General features: G+C 40.7%; 1 protein-coding gene across 1 annotated transcript in view; it reads right to left on the bottom strand.

The window, feature by feature from the left end:
- Positions 1-15,559, bottom strand: part of CHD7 (chromodomain helicase DNA binding protein 7) — a 504,651-nt gene that overhangs the window by 273,004 nt on the left and 216,088 nt on the right. Inside the window, 2 exon segments of the mRNA XM_030214843.1 lie at positions 5,390-5,527; positions 6,985-7,117. Of these exon segments, the coding sequence (XP_030070703.1) occupies positions 5,390-5,527; positions 6,985-7,117 (271 nt within the window).

The raw sequence follows: 15,559 nt of genomic DNA, 5'->3' as shown, positions 1-15,559 counted from the left end.
CTGAAGTGGAAAGATCTCCAGAAGTTGAATAGGGCACTTTGAATATTTTTGTGGGGAGGGAAGAGTGAAATTGTTGCTCAAAGTGTTAATGTTAACTAAGGATAAAGGGGGCTTTGGGCTCTTGGATATTCAGAAGTATAAGCTGGCATGTGGATTGCCTTATATACGGGACTGGAGATTTCTCATTTTACTCCTTTTCTGTTGGAAAGAGCCCTTTTATCTCCATTGTCAAATTCTTACTTATTGCATGTGAAGATATCTGATCTGGATTCTGGATCTCACACTCACAAGCTTTGTGTGCATACATGATGTAAGTGTTTCTCCTCCCCTCTATTACCTATAGTGGGAAATTTGAACTTTACTTCTGTGATTGATAGAAAAATATTCAGGTTGTGGCATTCCAAGGGTATAAGGAGGGTGGGGGATATTCTACATAGTACAGAAGTATTGCCATACTGGGACAGACCGAAGTTCCATCAAGCCCAGGATCCTGTTTCCAAAAGTGGCCAATCCAGGTCACAAGTACAATACATTTTATGCTGCTTATCATAGAAATAAAAAGTGGATTTTCCCCAAGTCCATTTTAATAACGGTCTATGGACTTTTCCTATAGGAAGCCATCTAAACCTTTTTTTAAACCCCGCTAAGCTGCTTTTACTATATTCTCTGGCAACGAATTCCAGAGTTTAATTACACACTGAGTGAAAAACATATTTTCTCTGATTCGTTTTAAATTTATTACTTTGTAGCTTCATTGTGTGCCCCCTAATCCTATGTTTTTGGAATGAGTAAACAAGCGACTCACATCTACCCATTACAATCCACTCATTATTTTATAGACCTCTATCATATCTCACTCACCTCAGCTGTCTTTTCTCTAAGCTGAAGAGCCCTAGACGCTCTAGCCTTTCCTCATACTGAAGTGACCCCATCCCCTTTATCATTTTCATTGCTCTTCTCTGTACCTTTTCTAATTACACTATATCTTTTCTGAGATGCGGTGACCTGAAATGAACACAAAATTTGAGGTGCGGTCGCACCATAGACCAATACAAAGGCATAACAACATTATTTTCCATTCCTTTCCTAATAATACCTAACATTCTATTTGCTTTATTGGCCACCGCTGCACACTGAGTAAAGGGTTTCAACGTATCATCAACCATGACACCTAGATCCCTTTCCTGGTCGGTGACTCCTAATGTGGGAACTTTGCATTACGTAGCTATAATTTGGGTTTCACTTTCCCACATGTATCACTTTGCACTTGCTCACATTAAACATCATCTGCCATTTAGATGCCCAGTCTCCCAGTCTCGTAAGGTCCTCTTGTAATTTTTATAATCCTCTTGCGATTTAACAACTTTGAACTGTCAGCAAATTTAATTACCTTACTAGTTACTCCCATCCCTAGATCATTTATAAATATGTTAAAAAGCAGTGGTGCAAGCACAGATCCCTGTGCAACGCCACTGAGAATACTAGGCATTTAACCCTACTCTCTCTCTCTTAACCAGTTTTTAATCCACAATAGGATACTACCTATCCTATGACTCTCCAATTTCCTCTGGAGTCTTTCATGAGGTACTTTGTCAAACGCCTTTTGAAAATCCAGATACACAATATCGACCTGCTCACCTTTATCTACGTTTGTTCGCCCCTTCAAAGAAATGTAATAGATTGATGAGACAAGTTTCCCTTCATTAAATCCATGTTGGCTTTGTCACATTAATCCATGCTTTTGAATATGCTCTGTAATTTTGTTCTTTAAAATAGTCTCTACTATTTTGCCTCATCAACGTCAGGCTCACAGGTCTATAATTTTCCAGATCTCCTCTGGAACCTTTTTTAAAAATCGGTGTTACATTGGCTGCCTTCCAATCTTCCGGTACCATGTTTGATTTTAACGATAAATTACTAACAATATTTTCATAAGTTCATTTTTCAATTCTAGCAGTACTCTGGGATGAATACCATCCAGTCCAGGCGATTTGCTACTCTTCAATTTGTAAAATTGCGCCATTACATTCTCCAGGTTTATAGGTATTTCATTCAGTTTCTCTGACTCATCAGCTTCGAATATCTTTTCTGGCACCAGTATCTCTCCCAACTCTTCCTCGGTGAAGACAGATTAAACAAGAACTTGTTTAATCTGTCTGCTATGGCTTTGTCTTCCCTGATTGCCCCTTTTACCCCTCTGTCATCTAGCAGTCCAACCAATATTTTTGTCGGCTTTTTGCTTTTAATATATCTAAAAAAAATTCTATTATGTGTTTTTGCCTCCAACTCAATCTTTTTTTCAAAGTCCCTCTTTGCCTTCCTTATCAGCGCTTTACATTTCACTTCCTATTCCTTATGCTGATTCTTATTATTTTCAGTCGATTCCTTCTTCCATTTTCTGAAGGATTTTCTTTTAGCTCTCACAGCTTCCTTCACCTTATTTAACCATGCCAGCTGTTGCTTGGTCTTTCTTCCTTCCTTAATAGACAGAATATATTTGACTTGGGCTTCCAGGATGGTATTTTTGAACAGCATCCACACGTGATGTAAATTTTTGACCTTCGCAGCTGTTCAAGATTTTTTTCATTGCTGTTCTCATTTTATCATAGCCTTCTTTTTGTAAGTTAAACACTAACGTATTGGATTTCCTGTGTGTACTTACTCCAAAGCCGATATCAAATCTGATCATAATCACTGTTATCAAGCGGCCCCAGCAGTTACATTTTATGTTACCTCCTGCACCAGATCATGCACTCCACTAAGGACTAGGTCTAGAATTTTTCCTTCTCTTTTTGGCTCCTGGAATTTAAGTCCCTAGCATGCCCCAATGTTACATTTATCCAGTTAATATCAAGGTAATTGAAATCACATATCGTATTGCCCAGTTCATTAGCCTCCCTAATTTCTGATAGCATTTCTACATCCTCTGTTCATCCTGGCCAGGTGGATGGTAGTACAGTCCTATCACTATCCTTTTCCCCTTTACACACAGAATTTCAATCCTTCTACCTTTTAACTAATCATAATACGTGGAGGGGCATAATCGAACAGAAACACCTATTTCCATGGGTGTTTATCTCCGAGAACGGGTCCGTGAAGGGGAGGGCCGAAGCATATTTTCAAAAAAATGGACGTTTTTGAGCTGGGCCTTTGTTTTTTTTTAGCGATAATGGAAACTAAAAACGCCCAGCTCAAAAACGTCCTAATCCGAGCCATTTGGTCGTGGGAGGGGCCAGGATTCATAGTACACTGGCCCCCCTGATATGCCAGGACACCAACTGGGCACCCTAGGTCAGTGCGGTGGACTTCAGAAAAAGCTCCCATATGCATAGCTCCCTTACCACGGGTGCTGAGCTCCCAACCCCCCTCCCCCCAAACCCACTACCCACAAATGTACAACACTACCATAGCTCTTAGGGGTGAAGGGGGCACCTACATGTGGGTACAGTGGGTTTTGGAGGCCTCTCATTTACCAGCACAAGTGTTACAGGTAAGGGGGGATGGGCCTGGGTCCACCTGGCTGAAGTGCACTGCGGTACCCACTAAAAGTGCTCCAGGGACCTTCATACACGCAGGTCTCTAGGACTTGTTGCTGCTGTATAACTTTGGCACACCAGTTTACACCTGAAGACTAATCTCTCCGAAAACGTCCTTTGTTGGAATAAGCACGTTTACTCACAGTTAACTGCAGATCAGAGGTTGTGCCCCACTGGCAACGAGTCTCCCTGGTACTGAGATTAGCAGTAGGTCAGAGCTGGCAGAATGCTGTACAATGCTCTCTTTTAGCCACATTCAAGGTAAGAACTAAGTTCTCTAACGTGGCTAACACATGGAAGGGATCTAAAACTGGCTTACAAAAATTGCCACTACCTCATGGACTACCGGAAACAAAACTGGACACACTCTAACCCAGTAGGCAGGGGGAAAAGCACCATGGGAGAAGAGCCTACCAACTACCAACATCGTGAGACTAACACAATCTAATGAAATCACGGACCCAATACCCTATACCCACCACAATGCAATGCTGATGTGACCCTGTAGTGCACCCGAGAGCCACATCTGACCCAGGGAAAGACTGTCACAGAATAGAACACATTCTGCTGTCATGGAGATGGGTACGGCATTTGAGGCTGGCATAGAGGCTGGAAAAAAAGTTTTTAAAGTGTTTTTTTTTTTTGTGGGAGGGGTTTACTGACCACTGGGGGAGTCCGGGGAGGTCATCCCTGATTCCCTCCAGTGGTCATCTGGGCAGTTGGGGCACTTTTTTGGGACTTGTTCGTGGAAAAAAAAGGGTCCAAAAATGTGACCCAAAATCACGGCACACACACCTTTTTTTTCGATTATCAGCTAAAGACGCCTATCTCTCCTCGGCTGATAACCACGCCCCAGTCCCGCCTTCACCACGCCTCCAACACGCCCCCGTCAACTTTATTCGTTTCCGCGACGGAGTGCAGTTGGAAATGCCCAAAATCGGCTTTCGATTATACCAATTTGGGCGCCTTTGCGAGAAAAACGCCCATCTCCCGATTTGGGTCGAAATATAGGCGTTTTTCTCTTTCAAAAATAAGCAGGATAGTGTAGTACAGAATCTGGGGATCACCGATGCATCCAGGCTGAAGGGCAACAACCTTTGTTGGATAATGACAAGCTTCTCAAAGCAGGCCTTCTCTTTCTCCATTCCCTAAAGCCAGGACCTGGTAGCAAATCCCACAACATCCATTCACTTAAGGAAAATAACTTCATGCGACACAGCTGCTAACAAGAAACAACTTTTTAATCAAAGTCACAAGTAAGCATACCCCACTATTACTGTTTTACAAACAAACCCATTTAGCTATAGGAAATCACACAATGGGTGACCAAGCTTAACATGGAGAAAACTGACATATGCCAAGTAAAAAAAAAAAAAATGCACTTGCACGTTTGATTATGAGTTAGGAGAAATACTCCAGAAAAAATAGAAAAACAGGAAATAATTAATCATTCGTACAACACTACATACAAGTTTTGCAAAAACTGTTTTGTAATTTACCTTGCATAAAGAATAGTGTGTACTCCACTGTGTATTATAGGACCGTAATCTCATACCGGAGTTCTTACAGCATTGAACAGCAGAAGGAAAGTTTGTAAGTGGTTTATTAAAGTAGAGGATTTAATTCTTGGGAGCAATTTGGGAGAATACCCTGTATAGAATCTGTCTACTCCACAAAAATAAGTCATATTGATTAATGTAGATTTTTTTTTTTTTGGTGGGGGGGGGGTTATAAGCCAAGGTTTATGTTTTAATGCACATTGTTGTGAAGTGTATGCATTCTGTGTAAGGAGCACATACTAATTCAAGTATGATAGGCTTTTTTGTGGGGAGGTATGTTTAGAAGGAACTAACCTGCTGCTCCGACTGTGACATATTAGAAGGGGATTCTCTTCCAACAGCATCTGTATCATCTGCTTCCTCATCAGAAATCTTGAACTCCAAATCTTCAGTGTAGCGCTTTCTCTTAACCTGCCTGCTGGAGCGTCTCTTCTGGAAGTTTTAAATCAACATTCTTTATAAGATCAAAGCTCAACCTGCTGAACCATCACACAACTATTTTTTTTATTTTAGTTTTAGAAGTGCAGAAAATGTTCTTTGGAAATGCAGCAAGGAAGAGTTCATTATCTCAATTACAACTATTCTATTCCAGAACAAGCCAAATGGTGTAAGCCCATGTTTCCCAAGTCCAGTCAGGTTTTCAGGATATCTACAATGAATATGCATAAACTTGATTTGCATACACTTCCTCCATTATATGCAAATCTTTCATGCATATTCACTATGGATATCCTAAAACCTGACTGGCAAGGGGTACTCCAGGAACAGACTTCGGAAACACTGGTGAAAGCAATGGTAGTAGGATCCTGTCCTCGGTGCTACCAGGCACATGGAGTGGAGTAGCCGCCTAATGGTTACAGCAGCTGACTGAGACCCAGGGGAGCCTAGTTAAAATCCCACTGTAGTTCCTTGTAATCTTGGCCAAGCCACTTAACCCTCACATACAAATTTAAATTGTAAGCCATCCAGGGATAGAAAATTACCTAGAGTACCTGAATGTGCACACTTTGATAGCTTTCAGGCTTGTAAACAGAATATCAGAAATTGTTTCATTTACACAAATTCATCACAAAAAGTAATGAAGCAGCTACAACCTCTAAGTATCTCAAAACAAAGACACAATAGGACCACAATTTAAGGGCGGTTTTTTAGTAAACCATGTTAGTGTGGCTTTGTAAAAGAAGCCCTAAGTTAGCTACAAACCACTTATATTTAGAGGTGTAATGGAAAGAAGAAAGGAAGGAGTTTGCTATTAAATACCAGTATGAAAAAGAAAAAACATTTGTTTCTGGTGACACAACACTACAAAAATGCTAATATAAACATTTAGCATATGATAATTTCTAAACTTGCAAATCTAACTCAGACCTGTACCATGAGGATTTGTAGAACATTAGTATCAAAAGTAAAATTCTGCACAGAAAATTAATACAACCTAGTACTGGACTAAAAAGTAAATAAATTTAGTCTACTGTGAGGGAAAACTGGGACAGTGGAGATGGGAAATTGTTTTCAAAGCAAAATATTGAGAATGAAGTGGGTCACTAATGAGGTCAACCGTGTACAGCGAACATTCATTCCTAAGAATACAGATTTGTTTTATTATTTAGGTTTCTATGTGGTATCCTGACCCAGGCACCTAACAGTACTAGGAATACAAGGTTAGAAGTAGCACAAGAGATATGTGGTAAATGAAAAACAAAAATACTGAGAAACAGAAAAATTAAAACAGGCAAACCATAATACTTTTCCTTTTGATTGTCTTTAACCAGCAAATACTTAAAACACGTAACATAGAGGACTAAAACGGCATATTTGTGTTTCCTGTAAAAACTTAGGTTATGGCATCTTAATGGTCAAGCTTGAATGTCTGGAAAGAATAGCTTTACCTGAATTCCCTGGTCATCTTCTTCTTCAGGAGAAGCTGGTGGCGTCTTCTCTAAATCTGAATGCTCAGAACCTTCTAATTTCCCCTTGTTGGCCTTTTTCTTTGAAGCACTTGTTTCTGAATCAGGCTTATTACTGAAATGCAAATTGTTCAAATGAGTATTTTGCATTCAGATATTGAACTGCTGCTCTAAAAGCTTCCCCAGTAGAAGCTAATATATTAAGACTTTATTCTTACTATGTACTATAAGTTCCGTAATTTATGTTCAGCAAGTTAGAAATTTACACATAAATGGTAACTTTCAGTAAGATGAAAACGACTATACTTATCAGTATGCACAATACATGTGAACATAGAATTTAAAATTTAAAATGTGGCTAGATTTGAAAACAGATGTATATAATTTGTGTGTGACATCACAAATTCACAGTGCCTACTGCAACTTCAGCAAAAGAGTGAATTCTGTGGTATAACTGCTTATAAACATTCAGAATTTTTTGCCAAATATATTGCTACGTTTGGCTGCCCAACAGTTAGGACCACAGAGTGACAATTTTGAATCATCATACAAAACCTGGTCTGCTCATATCTGAATAGGAACACAGGAATATGGATTAAAACATGTACAAACAAGCAGGAAAAGGAATTCAAGGTACAAGAAACTGGTAAAGATGCAAAAAACCCACAATGAGCCTTCTTCAAAGATAGATTGGCATCTAAAGTTTATTGAAGGACCCAACATGGGCCGCATTTCAGCAGAATGCCTACATAGAAGGTCTATTAAAAACATTAAAATTTGCAATAAATAGTACACAGTGAAAAAGTGAAAAATTTATAAATATTTAAGAACTAAAAAGTTAAAAACAAATGTAGTTAGAAAGAAATAAAATAAGCTTTAAAATATATAAATTTGAAACATAAAAATGAATTCTGACAAAGGTAGTGTTATAAGTTTGATTTGTCCTTACCATTCTCAGGCACAGACCGTAGAAGTGTGCCCAGCACTCTTCTTGTACTAAGTTCTGAAGCTAAAATGGAGGAGTGGCCTAGTGGTTAGAGCACCGGTCTTGCAGTCCAGAGGTGGCCGGTTCAAATCCCACTGCTGCACCTTGTGATCTTGGGCAAGTCACTTAACCCTCCATTGCCTCAGGTACAAACCAAGATTGTGAGCCCTCCTGGGACAGAGAAATATCCAGTGTACCTGAATGTAACTCACCTTGAGCTACTACTGAAAAAGGTGTGAGCTAAATGGAAATAAAATAAAATAAATAAACGCTGAAGTCCCTTAAAATTTACACTCCAGTCCATCCCTATCTATTCAGTCACAACCAGGGTGTAAGACCATAGAAGTCTGCCCAGCACCGGTTTTGTTTCCTAATTACCAGCGTTACCACAATCTCCGCTAAGATTCTGTGGATCCATTCCTTCAAAATAGGATTCCTTTGTGTTTATCTCACGCATGTTTGAATTCCATTACTGTTTGGGTTAGGGTTAGATCCTTTAGGGTTAGAACCTTTACAGCTGCAACCCTAAGGGGCTCAAAAGATACTTTATGCACTGCTTTATGGACCAAAACAAGATTCCACTTTGAGAAACTGGCTGATAAGGAGATTTCCACCGATGGACTCCCTTTAAAAATTGATCAAGATGAGCTGCTAAAGAATAATTCTGCAGGTGCCCTCTGAAACAAGCAATTGCACTTCATTGTCTCAGATTCAGAAAGGAAAGACCCCATGTTGACAATATGAGGGTGAAAGTTCCCATTCTCTTGGATCTAGGGAACTCCTGCTGAGGTAATCTGCCTGTTGATTCAATACACCCACATTGTATGCTACCAACATTGCCAAATGATTTTCTGTCCCTTGGAAAAGAAAATGGGTCGCTCCTCATTCTCCTTGTCTGTTGATATAAAAGACACTGCCATTATATTGTTGGATAGGACTCATCAATTTCTTCTCAATCAGGTTGGCAAATGAGAGTAGAGCTCTGCAAACAGCAATTGACCACAATGCCTCGGTGGAGGTCTATTTGACCTGTGTCATATGATGAAGACAATGAGCTCTCCAGCAGAACAAACTGGCTTCGGAGGACACCACAAATCCACTCTAGTTTAGCCAGAGAGGTCATACTGGATTTCACTGAGAGGTGGGAAGCAGACTCAGCAGAGATTGCTGGAATGGTCTCATGTGATCTTAACCACGGCACATCCAGGGTTGCAGCCATTGCTCCTAGAACCTCTATGTAGTCCAATGCATACAAACTCTAGGCTCAGGAGCTCGTTAAATTTTGCAACTGAAGTTTGCATCTCCTGACATTGTAAAAAAAATATATAACTACAAATCACATAGGTGGCCCACAGTACTGGCAAGTAACTGTATGTGAGAACACAGAACGTATCTTGAATGGAACGAAAAAGTCTCAAGGAGCTCCTAACCAACAGGTCTAGAGAACTACCATTGATCAAAATGACCTATACTTTGGTCAATAAGATCTGTTCCTCATCATCGGCTAAAAAACCCTTCTTGTGTCCTTCCATATTCATCTTCAGGAAATGCAATAACGTGCAAAAAGTAGTGTTTCCAAACGTGTGCAAAGCTTCAAGCTTCAGAGTAATATAATTATATATTTTGTGGGCACAAAACTTACTCAATATATTTTGTAGACACTAAACATGTTCAATTCAGATTAGCTCTTCACAATAAATCAGCTTGAAGCTTACAAGTAAAGTACTTGGTTTACATACAGTCATCTATCTTGCAAGTCACAGATCATGGAACTGCAGTCACATATCTCACTTTAGGTAACCCCAGACAGATGATGGCCAGCGTTTCGCTCCAGCTTAATTAAGCTATGCTGCTTCAGGATCCAAGTGACAAAGGCTAACAAAGCAGGTAGAATTTTACTGCCGGAGCATTCAAAAAAAAGTTTTTTTTAAAGTCACAAATCTTTCACCAATTTTTCCAGGTCCTCATCAAACAATAGTTTACTCTAAAGAGCCTAGAGTTGGAAGCATCCATTGACCAATTCCTGAGCTACCACTAATGCCATTTTCTTCGCCAAAGCCCAAAGCACAAGTGTCCACCAAATAAGTTAAGCCTGCTTCAAGCCTAGGATAATCCAAAGCAGGCAGATCAGCATCAAGTCCAGAGTCCCCCACCAGTGAAGGCCCACCCTGGCTATGTAAGACTCACTAATTCAAGAGGGCTCAGGTGCCTCCAGGTACCTCAGTAGCATGTGCCAAACACAGAGTTTAGGGATTAGGAAATGGACTGTCCTTCCAAGTAAATGCTCTGCTGTAGCTCCCTCTCTGGATTTGGAACCTTGGGTCTGAGTGACATTTTGGAGAAAGGTGAAATTCCTGGAGAACAGGATGAAGATCCTACAGTGGTCTCTTTCATACAGAAGTGCTTACTAAATTAATCACTAAAGTGTTAGAAATTCTTAAAATCTCTTCTTCAGGCCAAGTGCCCTCTTCTCATCAAGATCCTATTTTGGCAGGATCTAAGCAGCTGTCCATGGCATTCTCTGTCCACAAGGCCATGCAGGAGATTATTTCTACACAATGAGCTACCCTGGATGCAAGTCAAAGTAGTTTGTTCTATGTTCAAGCTTTATCCTCTTCCTCCAGATTAGAGAAACTCACACTTCCTAAGGTGGATGCACTGGTGACTATAGTCACAAAGAAAACATGTACACATAATTTATATATTTTTTTATTGATCCTAAACATTCAACCAATATCTGATTCCAGTTTCCTTAAAACAAAACAATTTCTTCAAGCATGTGAAAGGCAATTCTATAAGCTTGTGCATAGAGAGATGTGTGACAATTAAACAATTAAGCACCAAAAGTGGATGCCTTGAATATGTTTTTTTAGGGCTGTACATCGATTAAAAGTTTCAATCGTATGACTCAGCGCACCATCTCCTCCTTTCCCTTCCCTCCATGGGCACTAAATCACCCCCTCCCTTATTCTACCATCCCCACCATGGGCACCATCACATCCCATCCCTTACCCTCCCCTACATGGGCACTATCTCCTCCCTTCCCTCCTTTCATGATCACCATTGTTTCTCTTCTCTTTGCTCCCCCCACCCCCTTCTCTCTATTTCCTCTTTCTCTAACTCTGAAGCCCAGGGCATTAGCCATTAAAGGCACCTTTTTTCTGCATTTTCCATGCAGGTGTGTTAAACGCTTGCAAGGGAAACAATATATATATTTGAAAAATGTGTTTGGAACAGGAGAAAAAAATAAAGATTTAAGTATAGAGTATTAATGATTTGGGCTAATGGGGGGGGGGGGGGGGGGTTGGATGTTAATTCCATTTGATTATGCTTTCCTTTTTATTTTTCTCTCACTCTCTTCTCCATTATGTGGACTTTAGAATAATTTTTGATTTGTGTTTCCCTGCGATGTTGGATGGAATTTTGTTATCCTTCTCATGATTATACATATTTATAAAATGTATATCCTGCCTAAGCGGGTAACAATATAACATTCACAAATTCACATATAAAACAAACAACAATACCCACTGTTTCCCAAGCAACCAGAAACTTTAAAAAGTCTCGCCACAAGATTTTAAAAGGCCTGAAAAATATAAGTGTCTTCAGAAACTTCTTAAAATGTCCTGTACTAGTACAGTAACGTAGATAGCTGGGGCAGGGCATTCCAAAATCCAGGACCTGCAACCAAAAAAGGCTGCTACCCGTGTACAAGCATAGTGAGTGCTTATAATGAGTCAGTTGCCAGTTTATTTTGCGAAGTCAGATCTTAACCCCCATGCAAATATTAACAACTTGATCACAGACCAAAAATACCATGCAATCTTGGCAGACACAAACTGATGGAGAAAATACAAGATCTTAAAATGAATCCTATATTGCATAGGCAGCCAGTGCAGATGCTTCAAAGCAGGAGTGATATGCTCACATCTCAACAGCCCCATAACGACCCTCACTGCAGCATGTTATATTGTATATTAAACTTGCACAATAAAATAATCATGTTGCCTCAGATGTTGCAACCCATTATTCTAGAAAGTTCACTATTTCTTCCTTCAGCAGCAACTCCACTACTTTTCCAAACACCAAGGTATGTCTTACCAGTCTGTAGTTTCCCACATTTTCTGTCACCACTTTGGGGAAGAGGGACCATATCACCCCTCTCTCTAATCCCGTAGAGCCTCTCCCACCTCCAAGGATCTATTAAATAAATCTTTAAGAAAACCATCAGAACTTTGAGTGTTCTTTTATGGTGTTCTTGCATTTTTCTGTATTTTGTGAATGTTACCTCTTTTGCCTTCATTTTTTCAGCTACTTGTTTGGAAAATTTGTATCTGTTTCCTTTATAGTTCATTTCAGCTTGATGCACTGTCTTTTCCATGCCCCTCATCTCCTCACATCCTGCCAGCTCTCTCTTTAGGGACTCCATTTTAATAAAGTGAACATTTTTGAAATCCAGTCCTTTCAGTTTAGTGTGCCTGCCCTCTGTTTTGCTTCCTATAATCAAACCACACCGTGTGATGATCACAACTGCACAAGCAGGCACACAGCCAGAAATTAGACAAACTTCATCCATTACAGTCCTTTCTGGTTTTACGCTTTTCAGTCCTTTATACTTTGCCCTAATATTTTATATTTTTACAGTTATTGTAAAAATGTGTACAACTTGTTTATATTAGTGGTACCAGATGTATGCAATACTTTGCAGATGCATGAAATCAAGTAACACTCCCCAAAACCCAATAGTTACAACCTTAACAAAAAGAGAGGAAACCTTACAAAGTAGAGTAAAACACCAGCCAGTGTTATGCTAAATGGGAAAGAAAATCCTCAGTCACCAGCGCAATAGTACTCATTAGTTCAAAGCCATGCATGCAATAGAGGCCCAAAAACAGACCCACCTGTTTAGGAATTTAAATCGCTGCTGCACATCAAATGCGTCAACAACATCCTTGGACTTTAAATCTCATAATTAAATCTCTCCGTGAACATTAAGTAGCCCACTGAAATTAATATCAAAATCAATTCAAAATATACTGAACCCAGTACTTCTCTATATGTGGCATAGCAGTTCAAAGTTCCACAGCTCGAGGTGCCTTGTTTCGCATCTTCCTCAGGAGCCAACTATGCATCAGATCTGCCTTCTAACTTCCACTTTATTAATGCAGCCTTAATCGATGCACATGCATTCCCCACTTGTTTCTCTTAAGCGTGATTGCCTTGCTTTCTGAACCAGATGAAGTATTAAAAGCAAAGTATCTCTAACCCTCAAAAACAGTGACAAAAGAGGGTTTTTTCTCTCTCTCTCTACACACACACACACACACAAACAGCATGATCCACAATAGCAAAACCAGTTCCAGCACAAAAACCTGAAAGGTTCTCAGGCAGCCAATGATGATTTGAAAGTGAAACAAGAAAGGAACTAACTCTTGTACACTCACAAATGCAAACTAATGTGAAACCTAGGATTCAGTGGTTTAAATTCCATAACTAGCTTCCCTTAGGTGACCATCACTAAGGGCCCGATACTCAGAAGCAAATGCAGGAACTAGAGGTCATTAGCACCAGACTAGAGCCCGCACTTACCACTGCATAATTCTCAGAGGCCCTTACCGCAGCAAACGAGCTTGACAACGATCACTGCTAATCACATGTTAATGTAGTAAAAACAATGTAAATGGAGTCATTTCCTATTCCCTCCAATGCTCAAAGAACAGCACACTTGAATAAGGGCACTCCACCGCTGGAAACCCTATGCCAGCTCAGAGCTAGCGTTAGGGTGTCCAAATGGGAGTGGAGGAGTGGCCTAGTGGTTAGGGTGGCAGACTTTGGTCCTGGGGAACTGAGGAACTGAGTTCGATTCCCAGCACAGGCAGCTCCTTGTGACTCTGGGCAAGTCACTTAACCCTCCATTGCCTGCCGCATTGAGCCTGCCATGAGTGGGAAAGTGCGGGGGTACAAATGTAATTTAAAAAAAAAAATGCGTCCAGCTGGACCAGTTCCCTTTTGATCCGATGTGGCCTGACCCCCTTGATGCCAAACAAGAAGTTCCTTGGCTATTTCAAGTTCCATCATGACACTCTGGAATAAGCGGGATGACTTCACGGTGTCCCTGCAGGAATGTCAGTTGAACTCCTCCAAGAAAGCCTCTGTCTCTCCACCACCCAAACCTACCTTCCCCCTTTCCCTGCCACCTAGGTGAAAGTTATGGGAAAGTCTCTATGTAAGTGTGCATCTCATTGGCTGTCAATATTACCTCTGTAGTTGGCTAAACAATGCAAATTCTGTCCCGCTCCCTGCTCCACTGGGCATGAGCACAATCCTCCCCCTTTACTTCCTAATAATGCTCATTGATAACAGTGCACCTATATTTACCTATCATCTGCGTTGAACATTAGGAAGTTATTTTGCCGCATTGCTCCAGTGTTATTTTTCCAGCGCTGATCCATACAGCACCAGAGTTTTGAGCATCAAGTTAAAAAACTTGTTTTGTCTGAAATCAGTATTTTTACCTCATCTAGCTAGCTAGCACTTGTACTGGCAACAAGAATTGGTCTTCTTTCCATCATGAGGGTGGCTATGCTCATCTAATTTTTTTTTCTTCAGATTGTTTACCTTGGAATAAAACAAATAAAATCTATTTCTGCTCACACAGATGAACTTAAAGAATTAGCCTTTGCCTTTTGTAGTGAAGGCAAGAAAACTTTGAACAGTGTGTATCAACTATTTGCCTAGGGAAAAAAAATCAACTTTCTTCACCTCCCTTCCAGTCACCTAAGCCGTTGCTGCTGCAGCTCCTCTATAGCAGCGGCAGCAGCATTATTACTACTACTACTACTATTTAGCATTTCTATAGCGCTACAAGGCATACGCAGCGCTGCACAAACATAGAAGAAAGACAGTCCCTGCTCAAAGAGCTTACAATCTAATAGACAAAAAATAAATAAAGTAAGCAAATCAAATCAATTAATGTGAACGGGAAGGAAGAGAGGAGGGTAGGTGGAGGCGAGTGGTTACAAGTGGTTACGAGTCAAAAGCAATGTTAAAGAGGTGGCCTTTCAGTCTAGATTTAAAGGTGGCCAAGGATGGGGCAAGACGTAGGGGCTCAGGAAGTTTATTCCAGGCGTAGGGTGCAGCGAGACAGAAGGCGCGAAGTCTGGAGTTGGTAGTAGTGGAGAAGGGAACAGATAAGAAGGATTTATCCATGGAGCGGAGTGCACGGGAAGGGGTGTAGGGAAGGACGAGTGTGGAGAGATACTGGGGAGCAGCAGAGTGAGTACATTTATAGGTTAGTAGAAGTTTGAACAGGATGCGAAAACGGATAGGGAGCCAGTGAAGGGTCTTGAGGAGAGGGGTAGTATGAGTAAAGCGACCCTGGCGGAAGATGAGACGGGCAGCAGAGTTTTGAACCGACTGGAGAGGGGAGAGGTGACTAAGTGGGAGGCCAGCAAGAAGCAGATTGCAGTAGTCTAAACGAGAGGTGACAAGGGTGTGGATGAGGGTTTTGGTAGAGTGCTCGGAAAGAAAGGGGCGGATTTTACGGATGTTGTAAAGAAAGAAACGACAGGT

This window comes from Microcaecilia unicolor, chromosome 1 (assembly GCF_901765095.1).
Source record: "Microcaecilia unicolor chromosome 1, aMicUni1.1, whole genome shotgun sequence".
NCBI lineage: Eukaryota > Metazoa > Chordata > Amphibia > Gymnophiona > Siphonopidae > Microcaecilia > Microcaecilia unicolor.
This window is presented reverse-complemented; position numbering and strand designations above follow the sequence as displayed.